Raw genomic sequence first — 15,244 nt, 5'->3', positions numbered from 1 at the left:
TCAAACCCAGGCAGCTTGACTTCCAAAGTCAGTGTTGTCATTATTGGTTTTAGATGTAAGGCTTCAAAAATATCTCTGTACCTCTGAGAAACTGGGGATGGACCACATCAGCATGAAGGAATTCTGGGCAGGTAAGCAGAGATGATGTGTTCCTAGTTTTCTTTGACTATATTTATAAGACCCTTAGCATTCAACGTTATTCCAATTATGGACACAATGGCTTCTGGACCCCTTACCCTGGTATTTCTTAGAGGTAGAAGATAAATCTTTTTCTTTCTAAAATGTGAATAAAAGGCCAGGTATGGTGGCTTATGCCTGTAATCCCAGCATTTGAGAGGCCAGGAGTTTAAGACCAGCCTAGGCAATGTGGCGAGTACCCATCGTTACAAAAATGTTTTTAAAAATTAGCTGGGTGTGGTGATACACATCTGTAGTCCTAGTTACTTGGGAGGCTGAGGTAGGAGGATCGCTTGAGCCCAGGAGTTCAAGGCTGCAGTGAGCTGTGACTGTACCACTTGCACTCCAGCCTGGGTGATAGAGCAAGACCCTGACTCAAAGAGGGGGGTAGAAAAAAAGGGAAGGGGAATACAAAGATGACCCATTGCTGTCTTGGTTCAGGTATCCTCTTGTATCTCGATTTTTTGTTTTGTTTTTTTTACCACAACCCACAGTAAGGAATAATTTTTACATCAAATGCAGTATACACATTCATGTGTATGTAAGCCTAAAACAAAAGTTTCACCAAACAATATCCTTACCACATGTGGTAGTTTTTTTTTTGAGTCTTACTCTGTCGCCCAGGCTGGAGTGCAGTGGCGCGATCTCCACTCACTGCAAACTCCACCTCCCAGGTTCACACCATTCTCCTGCCTCAGCCTCCTGAGTAGCTGGGATTACAGGCACTTGCCACTACGCCCGGCTAATTTTTTTTTGTATTTTTAGTACAGACAGGGTTTCACCGTGTTAGCCAGAATGGTCTCGATTTCCTGACCTCGTGATCTGCCTTCCTTGGCCTCCCAACGTGCTGGGATTACAGGCATGAGCCACTGTGCCCGGCCCCACATGTGGTATTTTCTAATTTATTATTTCATTGAAAAGAAAAGCTGGTCATAATTTACTAAACTGATTTTACAACCACTTGCAGTTTGAAAAACTGTGCCCTACTGGAGTGTTTCTCCAGGACAAGAATATACTCAAGGCTGAGAGATGTTAATACAAGCAGTTCCCAACTAAGAATCTTTCCACACAATGATCATGTCTTTCCTGGTTATGTGAAATCTGAAAACATTTCCCATGAAACAATCTGAAAGGTGGCTGGAAAGGGAAGTAACATTTTCTGAGTGCTATGGTTTGAATGTGTCCCCCAAAGTTCATGTGTTAGATATAATCCCCAATGCAACAGTGGTAAGAGGTGGAAACGTCAAGAGATGATTAGGTTACAAGGGCTCTGCCATCATGAATGATTAATGCTGTCTTATTGCTGGAGTAGGCTAGTTATCTTGGGAGTGGGTTCCTAATAAAAGGATGAAGTTTGGTCTCCTTCTCCCTCCCTTGCCCTTTCACCTTCAGCCACAGGATGATGTAGCAAGACGGCCCTCAGCAGATGCAGGCCCCTCCACACTGGACATCCCAGCTTCTAGAACTGTAAGAAACCAATCTCTGTTCCTCATAAATTACCCAATCTAGGCCAGGCATGTTGGCTCATCCCTGTAATCCCAGTACTTTGGAAGGCTGAGGCGGATGGATCACTTGAGCTCAGGAGTTTGAGTCCAGCCTGGGCAACAAAGTCAGACCCTGTCTCTACAAAAAAATACAAAATTAGCAGGCGTGGTGGTGCATGCCTGTGGTCCCAGCTACCCAGGAGGCTGAGGTGGGAGGATGGCTTGAGCCAGAAAGCAAAGGTGCAGGAGTTGCAGTGAGTCGAGATCATGCCACTGCACTCTAGCCTGGGCAACAGAGCCAGACTCTGTCTCAAAAAAACAAAAAACAAACAAAACAAAAAAACCCACAAAAACACAAACCCAATCTAAGGTATTGCTGTAACAGCACAAAGTGGACTAAGACACTGAGTATCTATTACATACATTATTTCTCAACAACACTCCTGACGGGGAGGAAATATCATTCCATTATGTAGATGGGAAAACAGCAGTTCAGAGAGGTTAAGTGGTAGTTGGGTACCCCAGGTCATTTGGCTCCAAAACTTCTTTTTTTTTTTTTAGCATATGACAGTATTTCTGTATATTTATAGGGACAGCTCCCACCAAACACCTACCTCTCTGAAAACACAAAACTCCATTCAAAAAAATTTAGCAGGATGCTACAGAACCTAATTAACATTTGTGGAGATAATCTATGAAGAGATTATCCTTAATTATAACTTGGGCTCTAAAAACACATTCTCCACAGTGGTAGAAAGTTTAACATCCCATTAACTCCCCAGTTTACTCCTAAAATATGCCAGAGCAATGGGAAAAGTATTCTCAGTGACTTCAGAGGCAGCAGGGAGACAGAGGAGACAGGGACAGCTTGAGGTGTTTCCAGCATTTCCAGCTTAGAGGAAAGGAGGTGGCAGTGTCTGCCTCTTTGCCCCATCTGAGTGGTATTTTTTCAGCTCTCGTAAGTCCTGCTCCCCCTACTCCCAAGGAATTTCTGGAAATGAAATATCCTAGAAGAACAATCTCTTCTTTTGCTCAGCATTAAAATAACTCTACTAAGCATTCAGGTATGAACTACTATTCTTTTTTTTTTTTTTTTTTTTTTGAGACGGAGTCTCGCTCTGTGGCCCAGGCTGGAGTGCAGTGGCCGGATCTCAGCTCGCCTCCCGGGTTCACACCATTCTCCTGCCTCAGCCTCCTGAGTAGCTGGGACTACAGGCGCCCGCCACCTCGCCCGGCTAGTTTTTTGTATTTTTTAGTAGAGACGGGGTTTCACCATGTTAGCCAGGATGGTCTCGATCTCCTGACCTCGTGATCCACCCGTCTCGGCCTCCCAAAGTGCTGGGATTACAGGCTTGAGCCACCGCGCCCAGCCTGAACTACCATTCTTGATACAAATGTCAGAAGCAGAAACAACCTTACATTTCTACACCTAAAAATGGCAGTTGAATGGCGGAGGGGTGGTGGCTGGTTTCTGAGGGATGTCTGAATATTTCCATCATAAATCCGTTTCTAGGTCTGATAAGGCAGCCAACAAAACAAAAAACAAAAAGCACCTGCACTCCCCTCTTGCTGTTGATGCAACCCTGCTGCTAGCTCTCCACAATCACCGGTGAGGAAATCCTAGCTTCAGGCCTCTAACCCTGACTAGTGACTCATCTGGGAGTAAACGGGTCACATATTTACATCTGTGTGCCTACAAACTAGAGATGAGCAGGGTCCGCAAAGTTTTAGCTCCAGGAAGAATGAAAACTGGAAGCAGTCATGTTCTTTCTCTCCTCTCTGCCGAGCTCCTGAAGGAGAGAGGGTGCGTTCTGCTCACCTCAGCTTTTCTTACCTATTACATTACTTTGTATTCCATTTTCTATGGCTAGGCACTTGCTAAAGTATCAGTAAATGAACATTTTATTAGTATTTTATTTGTATTTTTGGAGAAGATATAGTTTCATAAGAAATACTGATTTTTTCTCAAACAATAGAAATAGGTTTTTGTGTGTGTGTGTGTGTGTTTTTTTTAAAAACAAAAAACAAAAACCACTGTCTTCGAAGAAGAAAACAAGTCTCTTCAGCAAGCATGCGGCCAATTCAGATTGGAGGAACCAGTGAAGCAGAAGTTACACATAGGAAGTGAGTTCAGATTTATCCACAAATGTCTTCTGGCCTAGTTCTGTAAGGCTCCAAATGGGCCATCTCAGCTTAAAACTGGCAACACCCTGTCAAACAAAGCTCTCAGGGTCCCATCTGGTTTGAACCTGGGGAGCTCATTCTCCAGGAGGCTGCATCTGTTTACAGAACTCATCAAACTGCTGCTGCTCCAGTTCTGTCATGACTCTGTTGAGGGCATAGATCTGAATGAGAGAAAGAGATACATCTGTTAGCAATGGAAGCAGCTGCACAACGCATCTTCTGACATAACAGGTGGTGCCTTCTGGAAATACCAGAATTTCACCAGTAGTGGTAATGCAGGGACAGTGATCTGGGAATAGGAAAGTTAGATATTAGTTCCATCTGGAGAATCAAGAAAGCAGCAGTGATGCAGGTGGCTTGATTTGGTCTTTAAGGGATTAGTAGGATCCCTTAAGAAGAAAACAAGTCTTTTCAGCAAGCATGTGGCCAATTCAGATGGAGAAACCAGTGAAGCAGAAGTTACATACAGGAAGATAGATTTATCCACAAATATCTTCCGGTCTAGTTCTGTAAGGCTGCAAAATGGGCCATCTCAGCTTAAAATCTATCATGGGACATGATAGGTGGTGGGGGAGGATATTATGTGTAAATAAATGTAATGGAAAAGTATAGGGTCTGTTCTGGAAACTTCAAGTATGCCAATATGAAGGATATCATAGAGTAGGGGTTGGGGAGCTGAAGAAAGCAAGAAAATTATGTTGGGGTCTTACATGCCATGCCAAGGAATCTGGATTTTACCTGGCAGATTCTGGAGAGCCAGCAAAGATAAGTGTGCAGGGGAACAATGTGAATATATATATAGTATATATACACTATGTTTAGTATATATATAGCTTATATAAGTAGAGTATATATAATATACAAGCTATACTCTATAGCTATATATACTAAGAGTATATAGTATACTTGCAAACCTCTGACCTGACAGATCCTCCCACCCTGGCCTCCCAAAGTATGTGTGTATATATATAATAATAGTATATATACAATATATAGCCTACATATAGTATACATATAAGCTATATGCACTATATAGCTATATATACTAACTATATATACTATATATATGGTGTGTGTATATATAGAGAGTATATATAGTATATGGTGTACTTGCAAACCTCTGACATGACAGATCTTCCCACCTCAGCCTCCCAACGTATATACTAATAGTATGTATATATACTATACATAGGCTATATATACTATAGGCTACATATAGTATATATACACATATGTATGTATAGCTTATATATACACATATATACTATATGTATATATACTATAGATAAGCTATATATACATATATACATATAGTATATATAAGCTATATATGTACTATGTAGTATATATAGCTTATCTATACACTATATATGTATATAATCTATATACTATATATTCCTATCTATATACATGTATATAGCCTATATATGTGTATATATGTATACATATAGCCTATACATATATGTATGTATAGCTTATCTATATACTATATATGTATGTATATATAGCTTATATGTAAGCTATATATGTATCTATTTCAGACACAGTTTTGCTCTGTTGCCCAGGCTGGAGTGCAGTGGTGTGATCTCGGCTCACTGCAACCTCTGCCTCCCAAGTTCAAGCAATTCTCCAGCATGAGCCTCCTAAGTAGCTGGGATTACAGGTGACTGCCACCAAACCCAGCTAACTTTTGTTTTTAGTAGAGATGAGGTTTTACCATGTTGACCAGACTGGTCTCCAACTCCTGGCCTCATGTGATCCTCCTACCTCGGCCTCCCAAAGTGCTGGGATTACAGGCGTGAGGCACTGTGCCCAGCTATAAGCAACGTAATTCTATCTGTGCTTTAGGAGACATCTGTTACAACAGTCCAGAAAGGAGGTCATGGGAATATCGCCTATAGCAGGCAGTGGTGATGGAAAGAAGATGGCAAGAGACATCCTCAGGTGAAAGGCAGGGTAACTACACCTTATTCCTCACCTTTCTTTATCCTTAATCCACCCACTAAAGAACAGAAACAGATCACAAAACTTCCTAATTTGTAGAAGAAAAATATGAAAGAGAGCGAGAATGTGTGTGTGTAGAGGAGCTATAATTTGATTAATTGAAAAGACAAGGAAGGGGGAAAAAATGAAACTTAGAAGTGGGACAAATAGAAAATACAAAATAAGAGCAGAAACGAATGAAAAAGCAACCAAACCTACAATAGAGAGGATCACCAAGACTGCAAGATGGTTATTTGAAAATACTAAAAAAAAAACCTTGCAAACCTCTGACATGACAGATCAACATAAAAAGGGAGTGGGCGGCCGGGCGCGGTGGCTCACGCCTGTAATCCCAGCACTTCGGGGGCCTAGGCGGGCGGATCACGACGTCAGGAGATTGAGACCATCCTGGCTAACACGGTGAAACTCCGTCTCTACTAAAAATACAAAAAATTAGCCGGGCGTGGTGGCAGGCGCCTGTAGTCCCAGCTACTCGGGAGGCTAAGGCAGGAGAATGGCATGAACCCGGGAGGCGGAGCTTGCAGTGAGCCAAGATCGCATCGCTGCACTCCAGCCGGGGCAACAGAGCAACACTCCGTCTCAAAAAAAAAAAAAAAAAAAAAAAGGGAGTGGGCACAAATAAACATTATTAGGAACTAGAAAGAAGACTTAACTACTGACATAACAGAAATTAAAATGAAACATTATGAACTCCGTGCTAACACATTTGACAACCTAAATGAAACAAGTTCCTAGGAAAAGTAAAATGATCCAAACTGACTAGAAAGCTTGAATGATCCCGTCATCTTTAAGAAAAATGGAATTCTGCACAGTGATGAAAACTGTTACAACACTACCGCAAATGATTCTTGCAACACAGAATGTGGCTGATAAAACTGGTAAATTTTATGTATATTTTACCATAATAAAAATAAATAAAATTGAATGGTTAAAAAAAAGCCGAGTGAAGAGGACCCGTCACAGTAACATATATGAAAGTTCAGACACATGCAAAACAATATATTGTTACACCACAAAATATTATTTAGAAGTACACAGACAGTAAATTAACATAGAAGAGCAAGAATGATTAGCATAAAATACAGCAAAGAGGGTACTGCTGGTGGGAAGGGTGAGGTACACGAACAGAAAAGGGGTACGCAAAGCTTCCCAGTTACTGGTCATGTTCTATAGTTGGGTGTTTTATGAAGCTGCACACACACATTATATAAATATACTTTTAACACACACACAAATATATATACAAATATATATAAATATATATTTTATATATTAAATATGTATTATATATATTTATATATTAAATACATATAATTTGTGTGTGTGTGTGTGCGTGTGCAAGCGGAGTCTTGCTCTGTCATCAAGCTGGAATGCAATGATACGATCTTGGCTCACTGCAACCTCCAGCTCCGGGTTCAAGCGATTCCCTTGCCTCAGCCTCCTGAGTAGCTAGGACTACAGGTGTGCACCACCATGCCTGGCTAATTTTTTTATATTTTAGTAGAGACGGGTTTCACCATGTTGGCCAGGATGGTCTTGATCTCCTGACCTTGTGATCCGCCCGCCTCGGCCTCCCAAAGTGCTGGGATTACAGGCATGAGCCACCATGCCCAGATTCACATATATATATGTTTTAAACCCTCCACTTGCTTCATTCAGTAAGTATTTACTAGCATTTGTAATCTGCACATTACTGTGCTAGGGACTGAGAGGCATATTAAAGAGACCTTCAAATCAAGGAGGCAAGATGGCAGGAGAAAGAGGAGACTCAAAATGGGTCAGAGTGTCCAGGCCAAAGAATGACTTTCAGTCAAGAAGGAAACAGACCCCAGCAGTGTCAAACGGTGCTTCCACTGCCGATGTGCCTTCCATTCCCATTCACCTCCCACATCTCTTCTTCACATCTAACTTTCTGGAATCTGGCATCTGCAGAATTGAAGAGCAACTTTCTCTTCCTCCCCACAAAGGGTCTTGTTGCATTACATTCCAGGCAATAAAGATTAAAACAAAAACAACAACAACAACAACAAAAAAAAAACAGGATGGGTGCAGTCACTCAAACGTGTAATCCCAGCACTTTGGGAGGCCGAGGAGTGGGGATCACTTGAGGTCAGGAGTTCGAGACCAGCCTGACCAACATGGTGAAAACCCATCTCTACTAAAAATATGGTGGCAGGTGCCTGTAATCCCAGCTACTCAGGAGGCTGATACAAGAGAACTGCTTGAACCTGGGAGGTGGAGGTTGCACTGAGTCGAGATCGTGCCACTGCACTCCAGCCTGGGTGACAGAGACTCCATCTCAAAACAAAACAAAAATACCAACCAAACCAACAGAAAAAAACAGCAAGGCAGCTGTAGGGGGCAAGGCAAAAAGCAACAGACAAAGGTCAGAAGATGTTTAGACCACATGCCTGCCCCTCATTAACTACAGTACTCTACTCACATCACTTTAAAGTGAGGATAATACTGCCTACCTCACAAGGTCATATATTTTACGTATCGGATTAACCAAGGTTAAATGGGAGTCACAATAACTCCTGTTTTGGAGCCCTGGTGTGAGGACTATATGTGGCTATGCATGTGTAGCTTGGCCCAGTCCTGGCACATCTCAAGAGCTCCACGGGCCAGCTGCTGCTTGAGTGCAGCAATGTTACATTTCAGCAGGCCAACAGGAACTCAGCAGTTGTTCAACTTAGAATCCACACAATAAAAGCAGGCTGCCTGCTTGGAAACACAAGATTATTCCTGATCATAATCACTGCCATTTATCAAATGCTTCCTCTGCCAAGTACTGCGCTATAGGCTTTACAAATGGTATTTCCATTCCTTTTAATGGTCTTCTGAGGTAGATGTTATCCTCATTTTACCAAGGAGGAATTGATGAACTGGGGGTTCAGAGAGGTTAAGTATCTTGTCCAATGTCACATGGAAAGAACTGGGATTTATGGAGGAGCTGAGATTTGAAATCAGACAAATAAATTTAACCTGTAGAACTTTACAGAAGGTTGTCAATAAGGACATGAACAATGTCCTCAACATCTATCCTTACAATATGCACAGAGGACGGTTTCACAGGGCTGGTTTTTTAAAAATGGATTTTAACATAATTACTATGTGTACATAGATAACTAATAGGGAAAAACCCCAAATTAATGTTTTAACAAGTTAACAAGCTGTTACTAAAGACCATATGCTTGGATTTAAAAAAGAGTACAATAGAGGAAGTCTCTCATTCAACCTAGCAGTTTAACCAATCTCTTCTAATAAATCCAGCACATTAGAGTGGTAAAAATTTATCTTTTAACATTCCACATAAAAACATGTGTGCCCTCTCCTACATTTAATCATTAGTAGTCTCTAAAATGGTAAAATAAATTGAATTTACATTAGCAAATGAAAGTGCAAATTTGTACAGCTAGGCTCAGCAGCAAAAGTGAAGAAAAAGAATGAAAGGTGAAAAGCTGGTGTATGCCCTGTGGAGCGAGGACTTCCATGAAGGTCCGTGCCCTGCAGCCAAACACAGTCAATATGCCACCATTTTCTTGTTGCTCTTAAATGAGCAAAACCAAAATTTTTTTTTTATTTAATGAAATATTAAATCTTTGTTTCCCCCTAACATAATTTGTGATCAGGTAGAGCAGAGATAAGTCCCACCATCACTGGGGACAGCAGCAACATACAGACTTCAGAAACAGACTTGATTCATCAGTAACATCCTCCCCTGGTACCATTAGAAGGAATGCATCTAATAACAAATTTGCAATGTTGTCACATTGTTCTAATTTATTTGATTAGTTTATCTGGAAAAACTTTATACATTATTTAAGACAACAGTAAATTATTTTCTTGCGCTGAAAAAATAATGTTTTTTCACATTTTAAAACCTCTTAGTATCCTTTTGCAAAAGGAGTTGCAAGAATGTGACAGCTGGGTTTGCAGAATGTCCATGTACAAGTCTGTATTTATAAGAACCTGGTAATCTGCCTATAATTTGCTTCTACAAATAGAGCTCTTTACAATAATATTTTTTAAAAAACAGGCTTAAACTTTCCCCTATTCATTCTACTTGTAGCAAAGTTACTTTTCAAGTATTTGGTAAAAGGCAAGTTTTTTTTTTTTTTTTTTTGCCAATTTTAAGCTGTTAAACTTTAAGACCAAACTATTTACGTGAAAAAAAAATCATGCCTAGTCAATCCTAGTTGTTGCAGGAAGTCAGGGACCCTGAACGGAGGGACCTGCTGAAGCCATGGCAGAAGAATATAAATTGTGAAGATTTCATGGACATTTATTAGTTCCCCAAATTAATACTTTTATAATTTCTTATGCCCGTCTTTACTGCAATCTCTGAACATAAATTGTGAAGATTTCACAGACACTTATCACTTCCCCAATCAATACCCTTGTGATCTCCTATGCTTGTCTTTACTTTAATCTCTTAATCCCGTCATCTTCGTAAGCTGAGGAGGATGTATGTCACCTCAGGACCCTGTGATGATCGCGTTAACTGCACAAATTGTTTGTAGAGCATGTGTGTTTGAACAATATGAAATCTGGGCACCTTGAAAAGAGAACAGGATAACAGCAATGTTCAGGAAACAAGGGAGATGGCCTTGGACTCTGACTGCTGGTGAGCCGGACAGAACAGAGTCATATTTCTCTTTCAAAAGCAAATAGGAGAAATTTCGCTGAATTCTTTTTCTCAGCAAGGAACATCCCTAAGAGGATGCGCCCCTGAGGAGAGGTCTATGAACAGCCCCCTTGGAGGCGGCCATCTTTTACGGTTGAAGCCCAAGGGATGAAATAAGCCCCATCTTCTGTAGCGCTCCCAGGCTTATTAGGACAAGTTCCCACCTCATAAATTTTGGTCAGACAGGTTGTCTGCTCTCAAACCCTGTCTCCTGATTAAGATGTTATCAATGACAATACGTACCCAAAACTTCATTAGCAATTTTAATTTCACCCCATCCTGTGGTCCTGTGATCTTGCCCTGCCTCCATCTGCTTTGTGATATTTTATTACCTTGTGAAGTATGTGATCTCTGTGACCCACACCCTATTCGCACACTCCTTCCCCTTTTGAAAATCACTAATAAAAACTTGCTGATTTTACGGCTCAGGGAGCATTATGGAACCTGCTGATATGTGATGTCTCCCCCGGACATCCAACTTTAAAATTTCTCTTTTGTACTCTTTCCCTTTATTTCTCAGACCAGTCGAGACTCTTAGGGAAACAGAAAAGAACCCACGTTAAATATTGGGGGTGGGGTTTTCCCTGATACCTAGTCAATCATTTTATAGCCAAATGCTCTTGTCTTTTAAAGAATGCAGAAAAATACTAATTTGCTAACAAGGAGCACATTGGAAAAAGCCATTTTAAAGTACTGAAGAATAAGGAGTATTTTTTTTTTCTACTGATGAAAATTATTAGAAAAGCTATCCTGTCTGTTGTCTTTAGCTAGTTTTAATAAATCTGTTCAAAATGATGGTCAAGAAATCTTTAGAAAATTGGAAGAGGGGATGCTTTTTTACAGCATGAAAGGAATTCCATTAATTGCAGAAATTCTCATTAAATTTTGACTTTGGTTCTTCATAAAAAACACTGATTTAACTTCTGCATTCTGTGTGTTTGAACACCATCTACCTTCATCGTCAAAGGCCAAAATTGGATTCAAAGGAATTTCTGGGCTCTTACTGTTGGTGACATCTAATCTGGATGGTTTTGAACCAATGGGTAAATTTATAATTTCTTCAAAATTTTCGTTCTGAACAGATATTCCATTTTCATTTGGTTTTCCAAATTGGGGGTGCTCTCCACAGTCACTTTTGATTGGTGTGAGGTAACCACATATGGGCTGGCAACTGGTTCTCCATTTCCCAGAGCATTTGTCGTACACAGAAGTGTAGATAGCTCTGTTCTTCCAGTGAGAGCTCCCTTGGCTATATTACCATTTCTCTGATCAATGGTTTTCTTATCTGTAGCTTCTGTTCTCTTGCTTCAGGGCTGTTCCTTATAGCAACCCTCATATTGTTCACCAAAGCACAATGCAGTCACATCATGTGGGGACTTCGATCCAGGTGGGAATGGGAAGGTAAAGGACCACAGCTCTCAGGTGGTCTGCCTTAATCCAAAGGTAGATTTCAGTTTACATATTACCTTCAAATGCACTAGTAAGTTTACTTATTATGTTTACTGCCTCCCCTTGCTGGAATGCAAGATCCATGAAGGCAGGGATTCTTTTCTGCTTTATCATCATGTGACTCAAATTCCTAGAACAGTGCCTGGCACATACTAGCAGTTCAATTTTTTTTTTTTTTTTTTGAGACAGAGTCTAGCTCTGTTGCCTAGGCTAGACTGCAGTGGCGTGATCTTGGCAACCTCCATCTCCTGGGTTCAAGCAATTCTCCTGCCTCAGCCTCCCAAGTAGCTGGGACTACAGGTGCACGCCACCACACCCAGCTAATTTTTGTATGTTTGGTAGAGATGGGGTTTCACCATGTTGGCCAGGATGGTCTCAATCTCTTGACCTTGTGATCCGTCCACCTCAGCCTCACAAAGTGCTGGGATTACAGGCATGAGCCACTGCACCTGGCCAATATTTAATGAATCAATCAGATTAACAAAAATTAAAAGTTAACAATATCGGCCGGGCACGGTGGCTCATGCCTGTAATCCCAGCACTTTGGGAGGCCAAGGTGGGCGGATCACGAGGTCAGGAGATTGAGATCATCCAGGCTAACATGGTGAAACCCCAACTCAAAAATACAAAAAAAATTAGCTGGGCGTGGTGGCGGGCACCTGTAGTCCTAGCTACTCGGGATGCTGAGGCAGGAGAATGGCGCAAACCCAGGACGCAGAGTTTGCAGTGAGCCAAGATCACACCACTGCACTCCAGCCTGGGCGACAGAGTGAGACTCCATCTCAAAAAAAAAAAAAAAAAAAAAATTGACAATATCAAGTGTTAGGAAAAAAATGAGGAATGAGAATCCTCTTCCACTGCTAGTGGGAGTGCAAATGTATACAATTCCTTTGAAAGCAATTTGGCAGGCTGGGCGCCGTGGCTCACACCTGTAATCCCAGCACTTTGGGAGGCCGAGGTGAGCAGCTCACTTGAGGTAAGGAGTTCCAGACCAGCCTGGCCAACATGGTGAAACCTCGTGTCTACTAAAAATACAAAAATTAGCCAGGCGTGGTGGCGCATGCCTGTAATCCCAGCTACTCAGGAGGCTGAGACAGGAGAATTGCTTGAACCTGGGAGGCAGAGGTTGCAGTGAGCCAAGATTGCGCCACTGCACTCTGGCCTGGGTCACAGAGTGAGACTCCATCTCAAAAAAAAAAAAAAAGCAATGTGGCAATGTCTAGTAAAATTGAGAATGTACCCAGTCATTTTTCTAGTTAAATATCCTATAGAAATTCTAAGGCAAGTGCCAAAGGGGACACCTAAAAGCTTTTCACTACAGCAATGTTTGTAATAGCAAAAAATACTATAATTTAAATGTGCATCCCTGTAAGAATGAATAAATGTACTAAAATGGATGCATAAAATAGACTACTATAAAAATTAATGAGAATAAACTAGATTCTTATATTAGCATGAACAGTTCTTAAAAAAACAATGTAAGCAAAATGCAAAATAAAATGCAGGAATTTTATTAATGTAAAAATGTAAAATACTATTGTATATTGTTCAAAGATCTCTATTAATATATTTGAATGTAAAAGTATAAAAAAAAGTAGTTGTCCATGGGAAGGTAAAAGGATGTAAGACAGGAAATGGACAAAACAGACAGATAAATAAACAAAACAAAGAGGGAAAAAGAGACCAGCAAGCTTTTCCCTGACATTAAATACTAAAATAAAATACTCATGTCTGTATGTGGCTCAATATTGGCAGTGTAAAGTTTAAAGCTTTTTATTCTCAAATTGATCGTAATCGTTGAGAGAACAAAGGAACACACTGGCTTGGGCCTCTACCTGGCATGAGTAGCTTCTTTCTGCACCAAATCCAGAACATCTGTACTGGGGGTGTCTGACACTTGCATGCGCTCTCTCATTCTGACTCCTTCTTTCCCCTTACATACCACTTTTTTTTTTCCTTTCTTCCTTCCCTTGGGTCTCTACCACAAAAGCTCCGCACCAGGCTGGGGTTCTGACACTAACTTGGCACGTGATTCTGGGCTGCCACCTCACCATTCTGAACCTCAGTGTTTTCCCCTCTAAATCTGGGAGAACACCCATCCTGCCTGGAGGCAAGCAAGGCTCGCTGTCAGTTCTTTCTGCTATTTCTCTATTCCAGCATCATCTCCTGCAGACTACAGGCATACAGAGCCTCCGCCTTAATCTCACCTCTGCTCTTTGTCTCTGCTTCAGCTCCTGCTGGGCTGATTTCTGTTTGGCCTTCTCAACTCTGCTGACAGGTTCTTTAACTTTGGTTTTTTCTTTACGGGCAGGTGGATCCATGGCTTGACTTCTGGGTATTTCTTAGGAGGCTCTGATCTGGGTGGTATAGAAAAAGGCAGCTCTTAAAAAAAAAAAAAAAAAAAACCTGCCAGTCAATCCTCTAACTAATCCTTTAGCTCCGCCCCATCCTTTGCCAGGTAAGGCAGAGGGGTCTTGTGGCAGGGGCGCTGCATGTGGCGGAGTAGGAACCGAGTCCCAACGCCACAACCTCGCAGGGTGTCCCTGGGCAAGTCTCCTCCCCACTCTGAGCCTTAGTTTTCTGTCTGCAAAATGGGTTAATAGTGTCTTCCTGGCCTCCCTCCAGGAGCTGCTGTGTGCGGGTGGAATGCGAAGACCCCTGTGAAAGCGTTGCCCACTCTGCGGCGTGCGGCACCCAGCGCGGAACCGTCCTAATGGGACGCTGAGATCCAGGGGACGCCCACGGTTTTCCCACCGCGGCCGGCCTAACTCTGTCGCAGCAGCCTCTCCTGGGGCCTGGGGGCCGGGCCCCACCGCCGCCCGGGCCCGCCCTCCGCCGCCCGGCCCCCGACTCCGCCCCGGCCCGCCCGGCCCCAGGGGACGGCCCCCGCCTCCCGCCCTCTTCCCTCTTCCCTCTTCTGGAGGAAAATGGCGGCCGCTGGAGCCGCCGACAGAGGGGCTTGGGAGTCGGTACCTTTCCCGACCGGCCCGCTGGAAGTTGGAGCCTCCGCCGAGTCGCAGACAACGCCTCCCGGGGGTAATCTTCGCCTTCTCTCCACCACCCGACCCAGCACTGCGCGCCCGCCGCCCCTCGTCCTGGGCGGGGCCGCGCGCCGGGGGGAGGGGCGGAGGGCCGAGCGCCAGGAGACTTCCGCCCGCAGGAACGGCCGCGCGTGCGCAGAGAGGATAGCTGGAAACCCGCGTAGAGGGAGGGGCGGGGCGGGGCGGGGAGGGGCGGGGCGGGGCGGGGCGGGGCGGGG

The 15,244-nt window shown here is 42.7% G+C and overlaps 2 protein-coding genes across 5 annotated transcripts in view; one reads left to right on the top strand and one right to left on the bottom strand.

The window, feature by feature from the left end:
• Positions 1 to 3,557: 3,557 nt before the first annotated feature.
• SVBP (small vasohibin binding protein) lies at positions 3,558 to 15,160 on the bottom strand. The gene is made up of 3 exons (XM_023221568.3): positions 14,959 to 15,160; positions 14,193 to 14,342; positions 3,558 to 4,006 (listed from the first exon to the last, which is right to left on the bottom strand). Exons 2-3 carry the CDS (start codon positions 14,304 to 14,306, stop codon positions 3,920 to 3,922), a joined length of 201 nt encoding a protein of 66 aa, XP_023077336.1. The 5' UTR covers positions 14,307 to 14,342; positions 14,959 to 15,160; the 3' UTR covers positions 3,558 to 3,919.
• Positions 14,732 to 15,244, top strand: part of ERMAP (erythroblast membrane associated protein (Scianna blood group)) — a 34,984-nt gene continuing 34,471 nt past the window's right edge. For 2 of the 4 annotated variants that reach the window (XM_023221567.3, XM_023221564.3), the window contains exon 1: positions 14,732 to 15,021. The gene's annotated coding sequence lies outside the window, so the exon portion shown is untranslated. The remainder of the gene's footprint in view (positions 15,022 to 15,244) is intronic. The other 2 variants (XM_023221563.3, XM_023221562.3) reach the window with 1 other exon arrangement.

Source organism: Piliocolobus tephrosceles, chromosome 1, assembly GCF_002776525.5.
Source record: "Piliocolobus tephrosceles isolate RC106 chromosome 1, ASM277652v3, whole genome shotgun sequence".
NCBI classification, from domain to species: domain Eukaryota; kingdom Metazoa; phylum Chordata; class Mammalia; order Primates; family Cercopithecidae; genus Piliocolobus; species Piliocolobus tephrosceles.
Note: the sequence above shows the minus strand (reverse complement) of the source record. Positions and strands in the feature narration are given on the sequence as shown.

Bases quoted from the DNA above. Each gene is read 5' to 3' on its own strand.
- SVBP (XM_023221568.3), bottom strand. From the start codon at position 14,306: ATGGATCCACCTGCCCGTAAAGAAAAAACCAAAGTTAAAGAACCTGTC. The intron at 4,007-14,192 runs GTGAGATTAAGG...TCTCTCATTCAG, and splicing joins AGCAGAGACAAAGAGCAGAG to ATCTATGCCCTCAACAGAGT.